Source organism: Poecilia reticulata, chromosome 21 (genome assembly GCF_904066995.2).
Source record: "Poecilia reticulata chromosome 21, P_reticulata-male-v2, whole genome shotgun sequence".
NCBI lineage: Eukaryota > Metazoa > Chordata > Actinopteri > Cyprinodontiformes > Poeciliidae > Poecilia > Poecilia reticulata.
In genome coordinates, this window is record NC_088850.1 from 5181319 (window position 1) to 5204896 (window position 23578).

The following is a 23578-nucleotide window of genomic DNA, read 5'->3' on the forward strand; positions in this document are numbered from 1 at the left end:
GGCACATCTGCTATGAGAAAAAAACCTAACACATTTGGTGAAAACTGCAAACTTGATCAGTTTTTGTAATTAAAATCATCATTCATCTCTGTACTGACTTGCTTGTATCGGCAACCCAAGAATGCTTTTAAATCTCTGGGCGATGTGCCAGTTTTCTAGGTCTCCATGTTTCCTCACAGGTAATCCACATTCAACTTTATTCCAATCTCAAGCTTGATTGTCTTATTCTTGATTTCTTTATTTTAACAGTTTTAAAAATGTATTTCAGACCAACAAAGGTCAACTGGCAAGTGGCTGTCATGTTTCAAAGGTTTTTAGACTTTTGGTTTCATTTGAGTTCCTGGTTTTGATCATTTATCTTCTTAGATCTGGTTTTAGCCTAGCCTCTATGCTAGTTCTTTTCTGCTTTTTCATTTAGATTGAGTTCTTTAGATTGGTGTCCTTTTGCTTACTCTAGATTTTCTCCCTTTAACTCTGTATTCTCTCTCTCACCTTTATTTCCTCTCCTGATTCCTCTCTGCCAGCTGCCTCTACTTACCTTTGATTAGCCCTTCCAGTATTCTTCAGTTATTCAGTCTGTCCTTCATTCTACCTTTTTCCTCACTGGCTCCTTCAATTACTGTTTCGCTGCCTGACGAGTCTGAACATTTTTCATTGAGGTTCCCAAGCTTTTGTCAAAACGTGACACTAACATGAGGTGCAAGTTGAAAAAAATGTCAATATTTGCACATTAAGGATACAAAAAGCAAACTATAGCTTGGTCTTTTAGATAGTATTTTTTAAATTACTTTTGTGACCAAGTCAATATAAATTATTTGAATGAATGGCCATTTATTCACCTTAAAATATACATTTTCGCTATTTTTTTTTTACTTTATCCCATCAAGTATTGTGTCCATAAAAGAGGGTTTTCCTTGTTTTAATGTGTTTTTTTAAAATGACATTTCTATCACTGTTAAACTCACAAAACTGACACAAAAGTGGAACTCATGATAAAAAACCTTATTTTCCTGTTCTGAATTATAAAAAAGGCAGTAAATAAGTCCAACAAGCATCACATTCTGCACTTTAATGATATTTTTTCAAGACATTTGAGTTGAATTAGACACAGACAGACAGAGGAATGGACAGGGATGATAAGGGTCATCATTCAGGTTTCAGGACCACATCTGACCAACAACATAGTTATTATTATTATTATTTAATGCAGTCACTTCCAAAAGCCAGCACAGACAAAATGTTGCTAATTATTAAAGTCTTCCTTTCACACGTAAAACAGACCAAACCTAAACTGGAAATACCCTGAATAGATGAAATATGTATAGATATCTCAGTGGGATCCTAATCCATCTCTTCGGTTTTTCTCTCCAAAATTCACCAGTTAGTTCAGTGAAACTGTATTTTCTCTTTGAAAATGATGATTCAAAACCTCTTTGATTCAAACATGCAGAAGAAAGGGACAGCTTGATCCAAAACGAACGGAAGGAGTGAAGTCTCACGGAGTCTCTGAGGTTCATCCGGTCTGTTAGCTTCCTGTTTTATGCCTTCTTTGGAGGCAGCAGAGGTGAAGGTGTGTGTTTGTGTCCCGGCGTCAATTAAAGGTCTTTAAAGCCGCAAACAGGCCAAAACAAGTGAAGAAATCAAATAAATAACAATAAAAAAAACTATTTGTAACAAAGCTTTACATTGCCACTGCGGGCGCGGCCGTCTGACAACCCACCAAGGAATTATTAGAAGAAGAGGAAGTGATGGACTTTTGGCTCTGGCACCTGAGAAAAGCACAACAAATTAACTGGGTATGATAAAAAAAATCAGCTTTTTTAATTTGAAATTTACAGACAGATTATAAAGATTAACCAGCAATACTGAGATTAAATGGTAAATGAGAGATAAAGCCAGGAGATTAAGATATCTGGAGGAGGGTGTGGCTAATCCTGGATAATCCCATTTAGCGATGTATTGACTCTAAACCGTTTAGGGCTCAGATGTCAGCCTGAATGCAGGTTTTCCTCTTAGGACATCAATGTATTTTAATATAAGTAATACCTACAAAACCATTGAAGCAAAAGGTAGAACAAAAACCTCATATTTGTAAAATACATTATATATAAATGTGAATTATTTTAAAGTAACAAAATAATGCACAGTAACAAAATGCTTTGAAGATTTCCCAAGAAATTATACAGATATTGTTTAACTTTATATACAAAAAAAATTTTTTTTATAATGGAAAAATTGGTATTTGGGACATTTTTGCTCAAGAAAGCATATATAGATCAAATAAAAGCAAAAATGTATCAGGTTAAAACTAAATAAAGTCCATTTAGCATTAAATTCAGCATGTCTGAGCTCTTATGTGAATTTATGCATGTGTTGTTTAGTTTTTAATTTACATTCTGTAAAAAAAAAAAAGCATACGCAAACTCTTGTTAGAAATTTAAAAATAATTAAGCTTACAAATCTTAAAATGGCCTTAAATAAAAAAGGCAGCAGTTTGAGGAAAGTCTTCTAAACTACTAAAGACATACCATCATTGGGGTTTTTGTGAAATAAATATAATTCTTCATATTTCTTTACTAACATGTATTTTTTAAAATGTGTCAAACTCTGCAGATGGTTTGTTTGACTCCAGTTAGTGGGAAACCTGCCTCACTTCTGTAAATGCATTTCACTTTTATGCAGATGACTGTCAGGTTTATGTTCCTTAACAACAACAAAAAGACTCACAGTCTGTGTAATGACATTAAAGCCTGAATGGCATTAATTAAAGGTCACCTATGCTGCCTTTATCTAGATGAGGTATATCTATTAGCTATAAAAAACAATATATTTATTACATTTTTTGCTCAAAATAATTCTCAGGTAACATTTTAATCTAGTTAGTTTTGGCTACTTTCAGTTCCTTTCGGAATGAGCTGTTTCAGGGTTGCTAGGTAATGGGGCTGGGTTCTACTGGGGTTGCTAGGTAACGGGGCTGGGTTCTACTGGAGTTGCTAGGTAACGGGGCAGAGCCTGCCGATTCTGACTTAATAGTCTTGATGTTTTTGAAACAGCTCGTATTCCAGACACTAAAAAACATTAACTTACTGTCAGAAAACAGCTGGGTGTTATTTTTTTAATCGCTTGGACTTCTTCTAGAAGCAGCAGAGAACCAAATGGAAGTACAAATATGTGCAAAATGTGAAATTTGTGTAATACTTTTAATATTTTTTAGACTCCTTGACCCAGCATTGTAAGGTAGTTGCTGCAAACGTGTTGTTTTTTTATTAAATACTTTTTTAACATAAATAAAGTTGGACAGGATGTGGTGGAAGCATTCTTAGCCGGTGGTAAAAGACGATATTCAGGCTCACCAAGAGCGAGATTTGCAGATTCCTTTGTCGTTGGTGGGAGATTTGTTCAGTGTAGGACTTTGGTTCTGCTCCCCGTCCGTCAGAGCTGAGGTGTTGGGAGGAGTTATGTCCAGCTCCAGCAGCATGACATTCTCAGCCTACATGCAAATGTGCACCAGAGCCAGATTACAATGCTGCATCACACATTTCACTGCAGGTTTTAAATAAATAAATAAGGCTGCATGTTATGCATGCAATAAGCACAAAATATCGGTCTAGATTTTCCACACAAACATAATTCTCCCTCTTTCCTATTGCATACATTTTCTTTTTTTTTCCATTCTTTGTTCTAAAACCTAAAATTGGCAATATAGTTTTTTTAACTGTAAAATAAAATTTTATGTGACAGGAACGTATTTTCTGTTTCGGCTCCCAAACTTTGGAATACATCACCTATAAATATTAGACAAAAATCTTCACTTCCTGTTTATAAATCTGTTTTAAAAACACATAATTTGTCAATATTTTTCATATCAGTATCAGTATCGGGTCAGCACTACTTAAAACTAACATAACATTAATGCACATTAGTGACCAGAACTAAACACCATTCTTATTATCCCTGCATTCACTTTTAGTTTTCCGCAGATTATTACTAGTTGACCTTTTTTTATTGATTGGTTAAGTGATTAATTAATAGGAACATTTCATTTTAGGATCATTTTAGGTGTAAAAAGCAAACTTTATAGGTAACTCTACCCTGTATCTGGAGTGAGTTCCCATGGACAGCGCTACCCGAGCGTATTGGCTGATTGGCCGTTTGTATCCGACTGCAGACGCCGGTCTTTTCTTCATCTGTGAGGATTTACTGTACAAACGCAAAGTAACAATTAATGAGACAAAAAAAACAGGTCATTTAGGATTAAAACCGTGTTATATTTCTGATTCAGAAGTGGTGGAAGATGAGAGGAACCAACCTTTCATCTGGAACAAGAGGCTTGAACTTCCACTCATCCTCCTCTGGGTCAAACATCAACCTGTTCATGATTTTATTCTTCTCCTCTGGAGGAATGAAGTTCTCTATGATCAGATACCTGAGTGTCCACAACACACAGCAAAGCACAGGTCCAATTAAATGAGGCTGTCGCAGCAAAATATATTAGCAAATGGGTTTTGGGGGGGGGGAAACGTTTTCTTTTTCCAGTGAATTGGAATTTCTCATCATGTTTATAAACCCTTTAAAGCTCAAGCTCAAAGGTATTATGGCATATCAGGGCCGTTATTGATAGAAGAGAAAAAGGAGGGGTGAATTTCCGCCCAAAAACAATTTCCCAGAAAAAAGTTGGAAATTTCTGGTTTGAAAAGTTTAAAATTTGCAAGAAAAATCTCAGACAGTTTGAGGTTAAAATCAGAATTTTTTTTAGAATTTGAAAAGCCGATAATTTGCAAGCCAAAACTCAGAAATTTTTAGATTCATATCAGAAATCTTTGAGAAAAAGCTTGGGAATTTTAGAATTTCAAAAGTCGAAAATTTTCCACTTTTTAAAGAATTTTCGACTTTGGAAATTTCCCATTTTTTAAAATCAAAAACTTCTGACATTAATCTAAAATTGTAAAAGTTTTTATAATCAAGTTTGTCAAATTTTCTAGAAATAAACGAGGAAATTTCTGAGATTTATTTGCAAGTTGTTTACTTTTAAATCTCAGAAATTTCCTTGTTTTTCAAGAAAGTTTCTGTGTTTAATCTCAAAATTTCCTAAGGTTTTTGGTGTAAATTTTCTCCTCTTTTCCATCCCCTACAGCCCGTGGTAGCTTGGTGTGGGCTCTGCTCTCAGGAACCCGGCTGGACTCACTTGAACTTGAGCTCTCTGGTGAGCTCGTTCTGCGTTTGCTCCAGCTCCTGCCGGCTCCTCACATGCTCGTCGTTCACGTCCTTGATCTCCGCCTTGGTGCACTGGAGCTTGGCGTACAGCTGGGAGGAAACACGAACAGAGATCAACACAGAGCAGAGAAGTCGATTTCCAGCTTGCTGCCGCCTGGTTGCCGGTAGCAACGGCACTGGAAGCGCCGCCATGTAGCGAACGGGCCAGCCAATGGGAGCCCTCGTTCCTCTGCTTTCCTCCTCCACTGCAGAGCCGACATGCTGTTCACTATTTGACTCCAGGTTGAGAAACAAGGAGGCCTGAATTTTAAAGCTGCTGACGTTTAGCAAAGTGATGCTTTGGAGAAAAACCCATTAATTTTTTTCTGCACACTAAAATATTAATAAATTGTTTTGTAGTTTTGTTTTCTGTCTGCTTTGGTGGTATCCTACGCACCATTTTACAGGAAAATTTTGTTAGAATTCTCAATGAGGGTGCGTTCACACTGCAGCCTGAAGTGACCCAATTCCGATTTTTTTTGACATAATGCGACCTATAGCCGACCTTTTCATGGCAGTGTGAACAGCACAGATCAGATTCTTTTTCGAATTCGACCCATATCCAATACGTATCCGATTCAAATGCGACCTAACGTTCAGGTTGCATTCATCCGAACGCGCAAGCGGGAAGAAAAACAACAAGTATGGCGGACTATAATGAGGATTAAGTTGTTAATATGCTGCTCCAGCCAGACAACAACTTCAAATATGCAAGCTAAGCTCTACCGTTAGCCTCCATGTTTACTTCTGCAAACACTGAGCACTACTTCTTTTTATGGCGGTTGGCTGAACACTTAGAACACTGACGCTATGGACCTTACCACAGCGGCCGCGTTTCATTGGCTAATGCCCATTTTACGTCACAGCGCAGCTACCACGTGCGTGACCGTCTCACAAACACAAGCTACAGTAGTAAACACATGATAATGTACATTGTGGACTAGCAGACCGACAGAAAGTTTTTGCGTCAGGACTCGAAAAAGAGTGGTTCTCCACTGTCAGTGGGGTATCTGTACAGGCGATGTCAGGTATCATGATCGTATTTGTAGAACTAAAATTCACAGATTTCCAAAATCTGAAACAGAATGTCTTGCTTGGATCAAAGCTTGTGCACGACAGCATTTGCAGCTCAACCGTCATAGGATCAATAAGAACAAAGGAGTGTCTGCTGGTGTAAGTATTATTGCTTTGCTTTCTTTGTGTTTAGTGAATGAAAAAAAGAAAGTCAATAATAAACACATCCATTATGAAAACCTTTTAGCCAAGTACAGCATAATGGCAGTACCGATACAACTTCTACACCTTGAAGCCTGCCTGTTACAGTCTTACGTTAGCTGAACAGATCAATATGCAATATGTACCGTATCTGACATACATTAAAGATTTTATTTTACCTGAAAAGGATTTTTTCTAAACTATAATCGTGTTAGCCACGCTAGCACCGAGTACCGTGTATCAGGCCTAGGCACATTCGAACATTTGCCAACAGAAATCACTGGTTTCAAAAGTAACCCTCTAAACCATGAATGCCCGACTTCCCCAGCCTTGCAAGAACAATAAGCATCAGTGATCTTGTCCACAGCTATATTTATGCTGAGGGTGTGAGAATCTGCTGTTTTCCTCATGGACCCGTAGCATTTCGCTGTGAGCGCACAATGTTGGAGGCGTCGCGTGGCTAAAACACCTTGATGTCGTCCAAAAAAGATGACATGAACTTGTTGGTTCCCCTGTCCATTGTCGTGGCTGATATTTTGTGAAAATCCGGCAGAAATGCTACACTAATCGATTCAGAAATACTCTGCAGAGTCAGTCGAAATGAAAAATGCCATGTTTACATAGAAACTAAGCACCGCGAGGCTTTGCTTGTGAGACATGCAGCCACGCGGGATTTTAGAGGGGCGTTTCTGGGCGGAGCTTGGTAAGGTCCATTGCGCCCTCTAGTGCGCATGCGGGACACTTTCAGGTCCCGCATGCGTTCTGCAGTGTGTATGTGTTCACACTGCAGAACGCATACAGGTCGCATTTACTGACAGTGTGATCGGCCCCGGCAAAAAAAATCTGAATTGCCAAAAAATATGAATTGGGTCACTTCAGGCTGCATTTGATGTTCGTATCTGTCGCTTAGCAACCGGGTCCTCACTGCAAAAATACAAAATCTTACCACGTATTTTTAGTTTTCAAACATCTAAACATACCTTAAGACAAAACTAACTTTTCAGAAAGAAATAGGATCTTGTTTCAAGTAAATTAGTCATAATATTAGTTTAAAAAAAAAAATACTTTCATCTGGCAGATTATTTTACTTACAAGGTGACATTTTTCCCATGTCATTTGTGGTTTTAATTGTGTTTTTTATTTCCTTTTTGTTTATTGTTTTTTATTGTTGCATTTGGTCTTTGAGAAAGTGAACTTGTATTATTAAATGGTCAGGAAACAACAATGTTATTGTTTATAACAATTGTCCAGCAAAATGTGTTATAGTGACAGTCCTAAACAGCACAATCTTTATTAGAGTTTGCTGGAGCAACTTTAATTTTTATTCTAAGACTGTCTGTTTTCTAACAACTGGAAATGTGTTCTAAAACGCCAAATAAGGGACAGGGCAATTGACTAGCAAAAGGTGGGAGAGGGGCAGTTCTGCATTACTTTATGCCCCAAACTGGATCCTTATTTTCATTTTTATCAACACTCACAGTTTAGGCTGTGTCCAGGAAAAAGTCAGAACTGGAGAGATTATGATTGTTAATATTTAATCTAATTAATGTCAGAACAGAAGGAAATATTCAAAAGTAACATAATTTGTATCAGGCACAAAATGTACACTTTGAAACGCTTTAATATGTCACCTTCTTGAGTTTCTTGGTCTTGGCCTCGACTTCTTGTTGAAGGGATGTGAAAGTCTCCCTCAGCTCCACCGCCTCCTCATCCTGGATCAACATCTGCTGCTGCATCTCCCTCTCCCTTCGAGTCTGGAAGCAGAAAAACAACCAAAGTATTTTACCACATTATGCAGTAAATACATGACTTTAATGTGCAACATGCAGCTGTGAAAACAACATTTATCTAAAAGGAAAATGACCTGCTCAGCGATCTCCTGCCTTTTCATCTCCAGCATCTTCTGCTGCTCGTTGGTGTGATCGATGATGTTCTTCCCTCCAACCAGCAGCTTGCTCTCCATTGCCTGAAAAATTCACAATTATATACAACAACTGGATTAATATTGACAATTTATAGACAAGCAAATAAAATCCAGCTGTGGATGAGGAGGAGAAACTAAACATTTTATGTTTTCAGTTCCCCGATTTATAAATAAATGTATTCAGTTAGTTGGGTGAAGAGCAAAGCTGCAAGTTTTAATGTTATTAGGATAAATAATATAGTATAAAAAATGTCAAATGTATCTGGCAGAGTGTATCAGATCTCAAGGAAGAAAAGCGCAAATCACAGTTTAAATTTGCAGCTAGTAATTAGTTTAGAAATCAAGTTTTCTATCAATTATTCTGACAATTAATCGATTAATCAGATAAATTGTCACATTCTGCAGGTTTTTCATTTAACCACATAAGTGTATTTTATACAATATTAGAAATCCATGATAAAATGTGAAAATCAAATAATTTAATTATTTTTGTACAACAAAATACACATTTTATTGCCTAAAATGCAATAATATAGTATTCTTTTAGTGAACATCTTCAAAAGATTTTTATCTTTAATGCAAATGTATATATTTTTATTGTACAGTTTTAGTTTAATTACTGCTCTAAGTTTGTTGTTCTTTCAGAAAATGGCCTATTTTAGAGTCTTCATACTCTACTTAGCAATTATTCAATTACTAAATTAGTTGAAGATTATTTAAATAGTTGATAAATCACGATTAATCATTTCAGCCCTACTTGAGATTCAACTTCCAGCGAATAATTAAGATGGGCTAATGGACACTTTTTAAGATTTTTATATGCAAAAAATGATCTATAATATAAAAAAAGCACAAACAAATACATGGAAGTTGCCACAAAACGCAGAAGATATGAATAACTTTTCAAAGTGACTTCATCCTGAAACGTGAGCATGCCTGAAGCGATGTAAAGTTTTAGCAGAGCTCAGCTTGTTGTGATGTTGTCGTCATGACGATGCTGAGCTGCCAGCCTGCAGCTCCATCAGCACAATGTTTCCGCTGATGGCAGCTTCAAACGCTCACAACGTCAAACATCTACATGACCTCAGTTTGACGCCCAAGGAGCCCCAAAGGCATTTTTCAGCTGATTTTAAATTTCACAGGCGTTTAAATTGCTGCTGGAGGCAGATGTTAGTTAAGATTTAATAATTAAAATAAAGATAGAGTCTTTCTGGGCTTTTTAACACAACCCAGGAAATATCTAACTGGATTTAATCATTTTAGTATTTATTCCATTGCTTGGTTCAGTTTTACTTTTTATAATTTTGCTTTATTGTATTGTAAACCTACTATGTTTACAATACTAAACATACAGGCAAATAATTTGCTGTAACTTCTTGGTAAATATTTAGCTTTTGCCTTTTTGTTTTTTTCCGATTTGAATTTGAAAACACATAATCAACCAAAGTTGGATGAAATGTTTGTATTTCAACTGTTCAAATTTGCTTAATCAGTCTTATCTTGTGTAACTTTTTATATTTAAACTCCAATAATGGTTCTCAGGTTAATTAGATGCATTAAAACTGTGATCTTTCATCTCATTATCATATATTTTATTCTCAATCAGTTGATCTACACTAGCGCTGAAACGATTAATCAGATTAATCGTTTGTTGAAATAATCGTCAACTAATTTAGTAATCTATTAATTGCAAACTGGAGTATAGACTCACAAAAAGGTGATTTCTTGAAAGAACAACATGCTCAGAGCAGTAATTAAGGCAAAACTGTGCAAAACCTATATGCATTTTGCATTTCAATACTAAAATGCTCCTGTGTCAGCAAATATGATCTACCAAAAGCTCCTCAGGTGGTATAGTTTTACCGTCCGTCACCTGGTTGAAATTCTGTAAATAAAATTTACTTTTACAAGCCAATTATTAATTGGTTAATCCAAAATTCATCAATTAATAATTGGCAATAGCTGTATTGGTGTTAAGTCAAGCCAAAATTGATGAGCTTTTCACATTAGAAGTATTTATTTGGCTGCAGAAGCACCTTTGCTAAAATTTTACGTAATAAAATGTTTATTTTCTTATTTTAAAAAGAATTTGAATTATTTTGTATTTGCATATTTAATGTATTTCTAATATTGTATGAAATAAATTCAGATTGTGTCAATTCTTTATTCAAGTAATCAATTAATCATCGACAAATCATTGATAGATTAAGTGATAACTAAAATAATTCTTAGTTGCGGGTCTAAGATTCAATATTTGCGTCTTTTAATGTATTTGTATTATTGCATAAAAAAGTGCGGAATCTACCAATTTTTTTTATCTGATTAATCGATTAATCATCAGAATAATTGTTCATAGATTAATCGATAACAAAAATAATTCTTAGTTGCCACCTTAAGTTTAAAACCTCTGCTTTCTCATCATGATGATTTCAAATGTGTACATTTTACCAAATTGCATAATGTTACATGTTGTTGAAGGTGAAAATCTGACAGACAATTTAGAAATAAAACAACATAAAGAAGGAAAGATCCAAACATGCAAACAGAGGCCACTGACATTTTGTTTTGGCCTCCTTCCAGGACTTAAACACAGAAAGACAGCGAGTCCCTGACAACTGTGTGCTGCCGAAACTGAATTTACATGCACACACTGCTCTTTTAAAGAAAAACACATTTAAGCTGCTGCGGAGTACAGTGGCGTCCTTCATGGAGGACGCAGCTCAGAAAGCCTCTTTGTTTCAAGCTGCCTTTGTGTTCAGTGTGTGACTCTTTGTGTTGCTACATATTCTTTCAGCGTCATTATAGAGGACTGATTCATGGCAGGGATTTTCCCCGTTTGTGCTTCCCATGTTCCTTTTACGTCCCGAACATCCGGGCCACATTCCTCAAATACAGACGACTGAAACAGGTTAACTCAGCGCTTCAGACGATGAATACTTTCAGGTTTTAGCTTCATTCATTCGGATGAAAGGATTCAGTGTGGGATCCTCACCGGGGTCATGCAACAGTGTCATGATGCAAATGACATTTTTGCATTGCACGCAGCTTTGTTTGCAGCAACATCCAATTAAAATATAACAATGAGGGTGCAAACACTGAAAGCAAGAAGCAAAGAGTTCAGCGCTTCTACTGCAGAGAGGAGGAGCTTCACTTTCAGCAGATGAAAAGATTTTATGAAAATAACAATGTCTACTCTGAAATAAGTTTTTCCTGAGGAAAATATAAGATGTTACACCTGTAAGTACAAATCAGTGTAGGGCTAAAACGATTAATCATATTAATCATTTAGTCATTAACAGGAGCATACAGACTCAGAAAAAGCCATTTGTTCACAGAATAACAAACTTAGAACAATAATTAAGCCAAAAATGTATAAATATAGATTGTCTGTAATTATGTTAAACCCAGAAACACTTTTAGCTTCACCTGGTTCAAATTCTGGGGAAAAACAATCTCCTATTAAGCACAATTTATATCCAATTAAATCAGTTCATCCAAAACTAATCAACAGATAAGATGCAGATCCATCCTTTGCTACAAATAATCAAACGTTCTCTAAAGGAATGCTACATTGTTGCATTTTAGGCAATAAAATGTCTATTTGGGGACCTGAATTATTTATTTATTTGCATATTTGAATGTATTTCTAATATTTTACAAAGGGTTTAAGTTGTTAAATTAAAAAGAAATAGCAAATTTATTCAGCCGATTAATCATCAAATAATCAATAGAATAATGGAATACTAAAATAATCTTGTCAATTTGTTAAATTATTTTTAATAGCAGTGTGCTAAACCTTTTAATAGGTTATTCCAGTCCATTATTAGACAAATGTTCTTTGCAGATTCAGCTCTGCTTGCCTGATTTGTTGTGGTTTGCTTATTTTTACTGATCGACACGAATTAAAGGATAGTTTAAGAAGCCAAAACATCCCCAAAAGCAAAATACAACACCAGGAATATTTCTCTTTCCTACTTTGAGTATTCTCTGGTTTTATTTATTACATTAATTTGTTAATAAATGCAATTAGTTGCTACAGATTCCTTGTTTTTAGGAGACCGTGAGAGGAAAAAAGGCTTTTAACTTTAACGCAAAAGCAAGCACAGACAGCCGACTTGTTTGTGGACATATAATCTGCACTAAAGTGCACACTCAGATTCTTTTAGCTGTAACCGATCAATTTCCTGACGGAGGGAAGTAAAGGGAAGGGAAGTGATGCATACGGAGCTGGCGCATCAAGACACCCAGTCCCAGCCAGGTTGGATCCCGCCTGGAGCGATCTGGCTATAAATATCATGTGACGACAACAGGTCTCTGACACCGACGGTGGAGAGCGAAGGAACAAAGAAGGAGCGCTTTCAGAACCAGAACCAAACACGGAGAAGCAGCTTTCAGCTTCTATGCACCACAAATCTGGAACAAACTTCCAGAAAACTGTTAAACAGCCGAAACACTGAGTTCCTCTAAATCAAGACTAAAAACCCAGCAGTTTAGAGCTGCTTTTGTACCACAGTAAATGAAATAATAATGACGACACCCTGAAAATGTTTCAATGGATGATTTTTGTTGTTTTTATGATTTAAAACTCTTTGAATTGCTTTGTTGCTGAAATGTGCTGTACAAAAAAAGAATCGGATCAATTGATTTTACTGATATGAATGGAGAAAGAGCAGAAATAAGGTGGATATTTCTGAGAATCTGTTTCATGTTTGTCCTGATCGATGCTGAGCCACTTAAGCTTAAAGCCTCAAAGCCGGGCGACTAATCAATTTTATGGATTGAAGTTTTTGATTGAATTGAAATATAATTTTCACCAATTCACGCAGGTTTCCATATTTCAAAGTTCCATATTTCAAGCCGCCATCTTGTTTGTTTTGTTTCAATTTAGACTTTAAACTCAAGTCAAAACAATAAAATATGTTTCTTTTTTTTCTAGCGTAATAAAGTCACAACATTACAAGAATAAAGTCAAAATAATACGAGAATAATGTTTTAATGTTGAATAAAGTCGTAATATTAGGAAAAGGAAGCGTAATTTGATCAAAATGCCAACATGAAAAAGCTTTTTTTCTTGTTTTTATTATTACAGTATTAATAAAATAATCACTAAAAATGGTATTTAGATGCAAGACTGCAGAACCAAACGCCTCTGATTGTGTGCCTTGTAAAACAAACATGCTTTCAATATTTTACATCTGCATGTTTCTTGTCCTACTTGCATGAAGTGAACACATGGGTTAACTGATTTCATCTACACACACACAGAGTGGATTCATCAATATTTCAGCGTTCGCAGGCCTGTATGCTGAGGAATGGAGAGCAGAGATGAGCTCCGTTATCAGCCTCCCCCACACTGTAACCTTCAGACTCAGGCCGCCATGTCTCCGTCCTTCTCCTCGCTCTAATTTCACAGGAAGGCAGCCGGATAAACAGGAAACGCCGCCACTCTATCCAGCTGTGCATGTGACTGTATGTTTGCTCTGTATGTTAACTGGAAGAAAATGGTTGAAGCTCGAGTTTATACAAACAAAAAATGTAAAGGAGAGTTCAGAACTGTGTATCTTTATGTTTTGTTTCCAAGCAGCCAGACTTTCCTGGACTTTTCAAAGGGATTTCAACATTTTTCTTTGGGGTTTGGCTGCTGTTTTGTTCCTTCTCAATATTTATTTCTTCATGTCAAGTGTAAATCATTGCATTTCTTATTTAACAGAAACATTATAGCTGCAAGATTCAGGTTTTTTTTTCTACATTAGCAAAATATTTCAAAAGTTTTGCTCACATTTGTGATGATAGTGTTATAAATTTAGGCTGATTTAGGCTCCTTCTCTAATTAATGCTCACCTCTTCAGGTGTTTCCGTTAAAATTGACCTATTATGCTTCCTTAAACAAGCTAGGTTCGGTCTATGTGCTGCAGGAAACATGTTTATTACATTTTTTGCACAAACTCATTCTTAGATAGTGAGATTTCAGTCTGGTCAATTCTTGATGAGCTGGTTTTCTGGCCACTTCCCCCTCAACTTAACATACACACTCTTATTTAGACAACTGTACATCTTCGAAAAGCAGAAGTGGAGCCTCCTGCACAACTAACAAGAATTCAGCATGTGGTTTCTGGATGGTAAGTCAACAACAAAACACTTGTCTTTTCCAGCAGCCATTGTACAGCAGTAAAACTAGCTGCTCAAACGTGCTAGGTGCTTGGGTTGCTAGGTAATGGGCAGAGCTCCACTGGGGTTGCTAGGTAACGCCACAGTACCCACTGACTGACTTAGCCATTGAGGGTTTATAAAATGGCTCATTTTCCAGACACCAAAAAACATTAACTTCTTGCTAAAAAAATGTCTGGGTGTTTTTTAAGCTCTTGGGATTTTTTTAGAAGCAATGGAAGCATAAAAATGTGCAAAATGTTAATTTCAGAAAATCATCTCATAACCTTATCCTGCTTGAGACATTTCTAGAAATTCATACACAACCTGCCTATTGTGTTCATTCCTCTGAAGCCTTCACAGAACTGCTGCATTTATATAGGAATTAAATTACACACAGCTATAATCTATTAACTCACTACCCACTGGGATGTTTTATTTACTTTCACAATTATGCATCTCCTCATGTTGGTCTTTCACATAAAATCACAGCTTGTGTCATGTCCTTTGCACATGGTAAATCCTGTGACGTCATTGTCATTGTTGTTGGTTCTGCAGGGTGCAGGAACTTTATGTCGGGTCAACACTGATTTCCTTCAACAGCAAAACACAAACTGGAGAACGAGTTAATGAGAAAAATGCATGAAACTGGAAACTATGGAAAGTATCAGCACAAATATTTTAATATTTTGCTTCAGTTTGAAGCAAAACCTCACAATGCATGAGTTAAAAAGAAAAAATTAAAAAGCTCTGTTTCCCAACACCGCCTTCATCTGGGCAGTTTGCCAAAGAGTTTTTATTTTTAGATTTATTTTATTACATTCACTCTTATCAAAAGACAAAAGTAATTCTCTGGATTTTTAAAAACAAGGTGGACATTTGTTGGCAATAAGATACTTTTGGCACATCAACTTTATAAAATTTGAAAGGCTAATTTGACAAAAACAAGTGTAGAAAGCCAACTTGTGTAAAAACAAAAACAAAACTAGGGCTGCAACTAACAATTATTTTAGCAATCAATTATTCTTTTGATTAATCGATTAATCGTATAGAACATTGGCACATTTTCCATTTAACCACTTAAATCTTTTTGATGCTATATGAGAATACATAAAAATGCAAATAAAAAAAGGAATTTGAACCAAGTGAAGCTAAAACTACCACTTACAAAGTTCTGAGTAGAATATATTTACAGACATAGAAGGTTTTTTATTTTAAATGCAAAATGTTAAATTTTTCTGTAACGTTTTGGCTTAATTAAGTTTGCTGACAGTTTTCTTAATGAAATTCTACTTTTTAAGTCTGTATACTCCAGTTAACGATTAATCAATTACTAAATTAGTTGGTTATTTCAATAATTGATTCACCACGATTAATCTGATTAATCGTTTCATCTCTAAATAAATGTTTTAATATTAATGAATTACTCCAAAAACATCTTTCTTTTTGCCATTTATCCTGACATTTTGAGAGTATAGAAGCTCCAGAAAACTACATTAGCAGGAGGTTTGAAGTTCAGTGAGACCATACGACCAATGGACTGATTTTCTACATCATCATTAATTTAAAAGCAGAAGGAAGAAACAGTCGCTAATGAGAGGGACTGGGGAGAAAGCAAAGAGACGCTTGCAGTTTTGACCCAGAAAGTGGATCTAAGAATAGTCTGCTGAAGAGTCATTCACAGGAGCCTCCTGATAGGCCTGAGGCTGCGAACAGCAGCTGCACTGACATACAACTGTTTCACTGCAGTGAGTATTAAATGCTGATTTAACAGTTAAGTTCAGAGGAAAGAAGTTTTATTAGGATTATTAGGAGGATTGTTAATGAGGCTAAATATGCAAAATCATACATGTAAACTATTAAAAAATAAACATAATTCAGTTCAGAAACTAGTGATCAGGCTCGAAATCTGGGTTTAGTAAATGGACTCAGATCTGAACCTTCAGACACACATAAAGACAATTACAAAATCAGCCTTCTATCTCTAGAAGAATATTTTAAATTTCTTCTCTTTTTCTTTCTCTTGAAAACAGCTGCTCAGGATTTATTGAAAGTTTAAGATAATGTTTGACTGTTTTCAAGGAAACTCGTCTTCCAAAAGTATTCTAATCATTTTTAACATTTCGTTTTTATTTGGACTGATTGTCAAAGACAATCACAAAGTATTGTGCGAAAGGAAAATAGTGCAAAAGAAATCTGTGTGGGGTTTTATGCATTTGCAATTTGATCCATCAGAGACATAAAGACAATTACAAAGTCAGTCTTCTATCACTTGAAGAACATTTCCAGGATTAAAGGACTAGTGTCTCAGCAAGAGCTAGAGAAACTCATTAAATGTGTTTATCTTTAGTCGCATCGATCACTGCAACAGTATCTTCACATTAAAAAAAATCAATCAGATCGATCAGAGAACAGACTTTTAAATACTGTTGTTAGTTTATAAATCACTGAACTGTTTTGCACCACAATATATTAAAGATCTGCGGTTGTATCAACCTTCCAGAACCTCTCTGGTTCTGCTGGTTCTGCTCTGCAGCCCCAGAACCAAACGAGGAGAAGCAGCATTCAGCTTCTATGCACCACAAATCTGGAACAAACTTCCAGAAAACTTCAAAACAGCCGAAACACTGGGTGCCTTTAAATCTCGTCTTTGATTAGTAGTAAGTGGATGATAGTATTTGGCTGTGGAATAATGTGTTTAGCTTGTTTCACAAATGAAGATTTTATGATGTAAAGCACGTTGAGCTGTTGCTGAAATGTGCTGTACAAGTAAACTTGACTTGACTTGCTTGAATAATTCATGAAACAAATCCGTGCAGTTTTGGCTCAGCAGCTTCTGAAAGCTCAAAGTTTTCTCATTTAAGAATTTGCTGCACAAAGTGAAATATGACAGCATGAAAAGTTAATGTGGACAGAACAAGAACAAGCCAAAAAATATGACGAAGCACCGTGTCTGTGTCTGAATCACCAGACCAGAGTTGGGAAGTAATAGTTACTTTTACTCAATTACATTTACATGAGTAACTTTTGGCCAAAAACAAACAAAAAAAAACTTTTAGGAGTATTTTCATCACGCGGCACCTTTTTCTTTTTCTTGAGTAATTTTATGAATTTCTTACCTACTGGAAAACAAACATGATTAAAGTAAAAATTCACCAGACAGATTTGCAGTTTTTGTTAAAGTTTTAATTGAAAGAAACTGATTTGGAATAATGTTCTTTTGTCTGATTTTGTTATTTTTATGACTAATATTAAAAATTGTCATTTTTGTCTTTAAAATACCAACATTTCCACTTAATTTTATAATTTCATCCACCTAATGCTGTAATTTTTAAATATTAAATGATTGATTTGATCAGTTACTCAGTATTTGAATAGATGTTTTATAAAATATTTTACTCTTCCGTGAGTAATTTATTTTTACATTAGTAAAAACATGTTAAAGTAGTGCTACTCTTACTTGAGTACAATTTTTGGCTGTTCAAACTCTGAAAGAGTGATACTAATAAAAGAGGAAAATGAAATCAAATGATCAGGTCTAAACTGCTTGAATGATGATCTCACAGAGTAAAAGGGAGGTTATATACTTTGCCTGACGACACCTCCAGCCCAACAACGTAATGTACTGTAACAGACAGATGGACACACCAGCTGAGCCAACAGAGCTTCACAGTTTCTGACCTACATGTTTGTTGTGAGCCTAACGTGTTTCTGAAAGACACATTACCATCTGATCTCATCTCTAATTGGTTAAGCCAACCTGTGACTCATTGGTCAAAAGGATGGGAAAAAAATAACTTTTTGTTTAAAATAACAGCCCATTTGAATATGTTTACTAAATAAAGACCTACCTGATAAAGACCTACATCTTTAAAAATAGAAACAACAATAATTCGTAAATGTGGCATCTCCACTATCTGTTACCTGAGGTGTAATGTGGAATAATTTCAACAGCAAATTATGAAATTATCCATTTACGGCTCTAATACAGGGTGTAAAAGGTGGATTTAAAAGCATGGGCCCAGCAAAGGTACACCAACATTTATTTTTCCTGACACGAGGAATAAGCTTCATCACTGATCGTCTTGAAATACGTTGTTTGTCACATTAAATGATTGTTCTTGTTTCCTTCTGAACTGACCAAACCAAAAAAAGACTGATGAATCAAAGGCAGGAAATACTTCTTCCCCTTAATCGCTTCGGATTGTCATCGCTCAGCAGCTGGCCGGTGAATCATGCACACTGGGCCTCTGAACATTTCAAACAAATTAGCACTAAAACCTATTAACCCAACGTCCTCTGAGGAATAACGTGACAGGAAGAAATTTGAGTAGAAATTAATGATAGTAGCAAAAGATAACTTATAAACAGGGATTGCTAAAAAAAAAAAATATATATATATATATATATAATAACAAAGGGCATAACGATATAAAGGAAATATTATTTTATTACTTCTGTTTTCTACAAATACAAACAAGGATCCGATTTAGTAACCATGCACATCATCTTTTGAGAAGAAACCAATGTTGTTCTCGTGATGCTAGCACACTCTCCTCTAGTTCCCTCAATGCTAAACGCATCAAAATCATCTCTGGGTTATGAAAATCTCTCTGGTATTAAAGTAAAAGTGAAAACAACTGATAATTAGTCACATTTAGAGGATCTCTAGTGGAAAAAGCGCCTTTAGTTATCAGCTAATGAGCTATTTCCATATCATAAAGGGCTAAATGTTTTTCACAATATGCTAACGCTGCTCCGTCATGCAGCCCCTCAGCTGAATAAGCACTATTAAGGTGAAATTTAACGACATTGTCGAGTGTTTATATTTCAAATCAGAACCGCATAAAGTGCATTTTTAATCCCACACCGGACTCTGGACCGTTTTTTCCCCTTTTAGTATACGGTTCCGCCATCTTAGTGTATCAACGGCTGCACTTGAGGATGACCAGGGGCGCCCTCTGCTGCATGGAGGCCAAATTACAACATGAAAGGGAGGTTTAAATTGACGTAATAGATAACTAATTTTTGATCTAATAAACCATTAATTTGCATTTAACTGTAAGTTGATTAATTGTTTGCATCGCTAGTAACATTATTTGAAAAATCCACAAGGAAGAAAGAAAAAAATGCCCCCTTCCTTTCATCCTCTCATCACCTCCAGTTAGCTGATCCAGCAGTGTCTCATGTTGGACGGTTGAGCCTGCAGCTACAGGATTATAGAGCTCAGTGACTCAGTCATTCTGCACCAGTGACTTATTGACCGGATATGTCCCATGAATCAGAGCGAGTGATTAATGCAGTTCTGGCTCAGTCTTTGATTGCCATGTGTGATTGTGACCTGTGTCTGAATTTAGCAGAGACAGAGCTGACTTCTTAAGATACAAACAACTTCACAGGTCCAGATTGGAAAATATAGGGTGCATTCACACCAGCCCTGTTTAGTCTGCTTTAAACAAACTCCAGTTTGTTTGTTTAGAAAGTCTGGTTTGTTTGGTGAGGTCGAACTCTGATGAGGACCATAAAAGCAAAAACCTTGCCTAAAAACCTATGTTTTGGTTTGGTTGAAGTGAACTCTGGTCCAATGTATATGCCAAGAGTTCACATACACAGGAATGCAGGAAGCGGACTATGGCACAGGGCATTCTGGGTAAATACAACCAAAACAAATGTGAGAGTCTAACACCAGTGGGATAAGTGGTTGGTGGTCTTTTACCAAAAACAAAGAGAAATCCTACAACCACTAAAATCTGACGCTACTCCATTTTTGTTTACGTTTTGTGTAAAAGAAGGAAGTTTTTCTGAGGTTTTTGTGTCATTTTCTTGATGCAGCACCCCCACTGGTTCTTAAAATGATCTGATTCGTTTGATACAGAGAAAAATGAAAGTGAACCGCACCAGCTGAAAATGTAACATAAGATGGAATTTTGGCTTCCAATCGAACCAAGTCCTACGGGTAAAAACACCAAAATACCCTGAAAATCTAACTTAGAGTGCCGATATTTTAGTTAATGGTAAATGCCTGAGTTTGTAAAGAGCTAAAATGTAATCCTAGAATAAGACGGGCTTGTATGAAGATGACCAGTCAGTGATTGGACAGAGAGAACAATAAAGACCAATTTTTGAGACTCACCTTGTATCTGGCAGTCAACTGTTCGGTGGCTTCCTGCCTCTTCCTCAGATCACCCATCATCTTCTCGTTCTCCCCCAGGAGCTTCTGCTTCTCCTCTGCCAACAGGAATTGATCCTCTCTAATGGCTTCATTCTCCTTCTCCAACCTTTGTTCCTCCAGCTTCACAAACTCTTCTGCCTCTTTTTCAACCTCCTCTTCCTCAATCTCCTCCTCCTCCTCTTCATCCCCATCTCTTTCCCAAGCCTCACCATCCACCTGCTCCTTCTTCTGTTTGCTCCTAAACCTCCTGTGGTTGAGCTGCGCCCTGAGACGAGCAATCTCCTTCTGGAACTCACGGAGCAGAGCATCTTTGGGGTCCTCGTTGACTCTGGGCTGGTTCTGGATGTTCTTTGCACGGTTGGCATAACGAAGGGTAGTAAGAGTCTCATCGTAATGCTGGGGGGCTGGGCCAAGAGTTGCAACCATGACCGTCTTGGCATTGCCACCCAAAGAGTCCTGCAACAGCCGGGTCAGCTTGGAGTCCCGATACGGCACATGGCTGCTACGTCCATCGGCTAAAGCTGAGATAACATTCCCCAGAGCTGACAGAGATAGGTTGATCTTAGCGGCTTCCTTAAGGCGGTCACCCTGGACTCCTGTCTTAGCTTGCCGCTCACTACCAGCCAGGTCCACCAAATTAAGGCGTCCCACTCTAATATGTTTCCTCCCATCTGGTCCAGGCTGACTGCATTCCACAGTGATCAGAAACAAGGCGTGGGACCTTGATGAATGTTCGTTCATGTCTGTTGCTCCAACTGCCCGGGCCTGATTGCCCACATTCATTACTTCCTCGATTTCCTTGATACTTTTGCACACGCAAGATGTGAGATCTTGAACATAAACTCCTGTTTCCGGACTCTCTCTGAGCTCAAGTCCTCTGGTGTTGCCGTGGTTGGGATCAAGGAGGTCACGGATCTCCTCTAGGTAGATCTCAAGGTAGGACGCCCGGACCAGGTACTGCTTGTCGGACTGTGAGCGGGAAATGTGCGTGAAGATGTGGTCAAAAGCGTTAGGGATCACACCTTGCTTCTCTGGGTCCAGCCACAATCCTTGCATGGTGTAGGTCTTTCCGGTTCCGGTCTGCCCGTAGGCAAAGATGGTGCCATTGAAGCCTGCAAGAACCGAATCTATCAGTGGGCGGACGCTTTCGTCGTACAGGTCTCGCTGTTTGGAGCTTGAGTCATACACCGCATCAAATGTGAATGTTTTTTGGGGCTCGCTTGGTGGCGCCCTGGGGTTTCTGAGGATCACCTGTCCAAGCCGTAGATCCATCTGCACAATCCCCCCAGCAGGACCATTGGACTCCTCTTTACGGCTCAACGGACGGCATCGAACTACCACCTTCACTGACTCGCTGCTCTTATTTTTGGACATGATTGGCTTCTTTGAATTAGGTCAATATATTCCTAATTAGACAACAACAGCAATTGACTGTGAATTATATTCCATAAAAAAATCATTAATAAGGCATTCAATATGGCTTCGTGGTCATGTCACGATGGAGAAAAGAAATTGTGGCTAAAAATAGAGACAGAAAAATTACCATTGTAAATGATGAGACCCCCCTCTTTCTGATTTCCTTTGCTTATTGTCCAATTTTAGCCCTCAAACACAAACTGTCGGTCAGTGTCTTTCACGCTTCGGATTGACGCTCCATTTCAGTCCCGCAACACGTCCAGATAGGAAAAAACAAATCCAACAACGCCAGGAATGACACAAGTCAGTTCACACATCTTCCTCCGGCCGTCATGACTACAGAGATCCGGGAGCAGCGCTACATGCCGACGTCTGCATCTTCCAGTCCCCCCGCTGAAAGATGCTCTGGAGCGGATCTGCAGCTCTCAGTCTGCGCGGAGACGGAGCTTCATTACCGTATGAGAGAAAAAATAAATAAATAAATAAATCACTCACACACATCCATTCAACCACCACACCCTACATCACTGCAGAGTGCAACAGAGGATCATGGGAAATGGAGTTTAGCCCCCAATCACAAGTGGATTGTTGTCCAAGCCTGCCACCAATATGCAAAAGGCACTGCAGTGATTTTTTAATTTTGATTATTTGTATTAAATTTATATTAAATAGAATTTTATATTTAAAAAATAAATGAAATAATAAAAACACAACTATCTTATTATTTCACTCTAAATGATACAACTATGCACAATAAAATAATTTCAACTTTAAAGTGCAAAGTTTATTCATTATCAAACAATATAAACTATTTAGAGAAATAGATAATATAAAAATAAAATATGACAAATATTCACTCAAACTATTTCAAAAAGAAAGAAAGAAACAAAGGGAAGTAAGAAGAAAGGAAATAAAGATGAATCAAAATCAGTGTTACGGCTAATAATCTAAGCGCCTAATCACTTTAGAACTCAAACATGTATTTCATGGATTTTATTTAAGTATTTTGGTGGGGCTGTTAGCAAAACAGCTGTGTTACATACTTATCTTTTAAAAGCTTAAAACTCCTAGAATGTAAGAAATATTTGATACAATTCAGATTGAGGTAATTTTAACAGACTGTCTTGTTTAAAGTGTACGCAAAATATCAATAACTAATATTTTTTAGCAGTTTTTGGGAAGCAATTTTTTTTGTCCCAGAGAATGTATTAGGATTTTAAGAGGGGTTCCCAAGGATTAATATGAATGCTGTGTCTTAAACCAACTGGTATCCTACAAGAGTAAAATCATTGAATCAATAAAATAAATAAAATAAAACCCAACCAATCAGAAATCTGTTTTTATTGAAAAAGGAGAACCTCATGTAGTTTAACATGTAAATGGTTATGGATAAACAGTCTGGCTTACAACTGAAAAGCTGAATTTCAGCTTAAAGTTTCACAAAAAATAAC

The 23578-nt window shown here is 36.8% G+C and overlaps 1 protein-coding gene across 2 annotated transcripts; it reads right to left on the reverse strand.

Annotated features, from left to right (window-relative positions):
- Positions 1-1054: 1054 nt before the first annotated feature.
- On the reverse strand, positions 1055-22655 carry kif3ca (kinesin family member 3Ca). Of its 2 annotated transcripts, XM_017302260.2 has the most exons (9): positions 20673-22655; positions 8333-8434; positions 8100-8222; positions 5186-5304; positions 4310-4426; positions 4092-4200; positions 3354-3490; positions 1721-1769; positions 1055-1603 (listed from the first exon to the last, which is right to left on the reverse strand). In XM_017302260.2, the coding sequence occupies exons 1-9, from the start codon at positions 22083-22085 to the stop codon at positions 1592-1594; spliced, it is 2181 nt and encodes a 726-aa protein (XP_017157749.1). In that variant the 5' UTR covers positions 22086-22655; the 3' UTR covers positions 1055-1591. The 2 variants fall into 2 exon arrangements, with proteins under 2 accessions (XP_017157749.1, XP_017157748.1); XM_017302259.2 differs by having other exon boundaries at positions 1055-1769.
- Between the last annotated feature and the right edge of the window lie 923 nt (positions 22656-23578).

What these genes read in the sequence shown, in the direction of transcription:
- kif3ca (XM_017302259.2), bottom strand. Translation starts at nt 22,085, where the DNA reads ATGTCCAAAAATAAGAGCAGCGAGTCAGTGAAGGTGGTAGTTCGATGC. An exon ending in AGACCAAGAAACTCAAGAAG is followed by an intron (nt 5,305 to 8,099) that starts GTGACATATTAA and finishes GTTTCCTCCCAG; the next exon opens with CTGTACGCCAAGCTCCAGTG. An exon ending in ATCTGCAAATCTCGCTCTTG is followed by an intron (nt 1,770 to 3,353) that starts GTGAGCCTGAAT and finishes TGCTTTTCTCAG; the next exon opens with GTGCCAGAGCCAAAAGTCCA.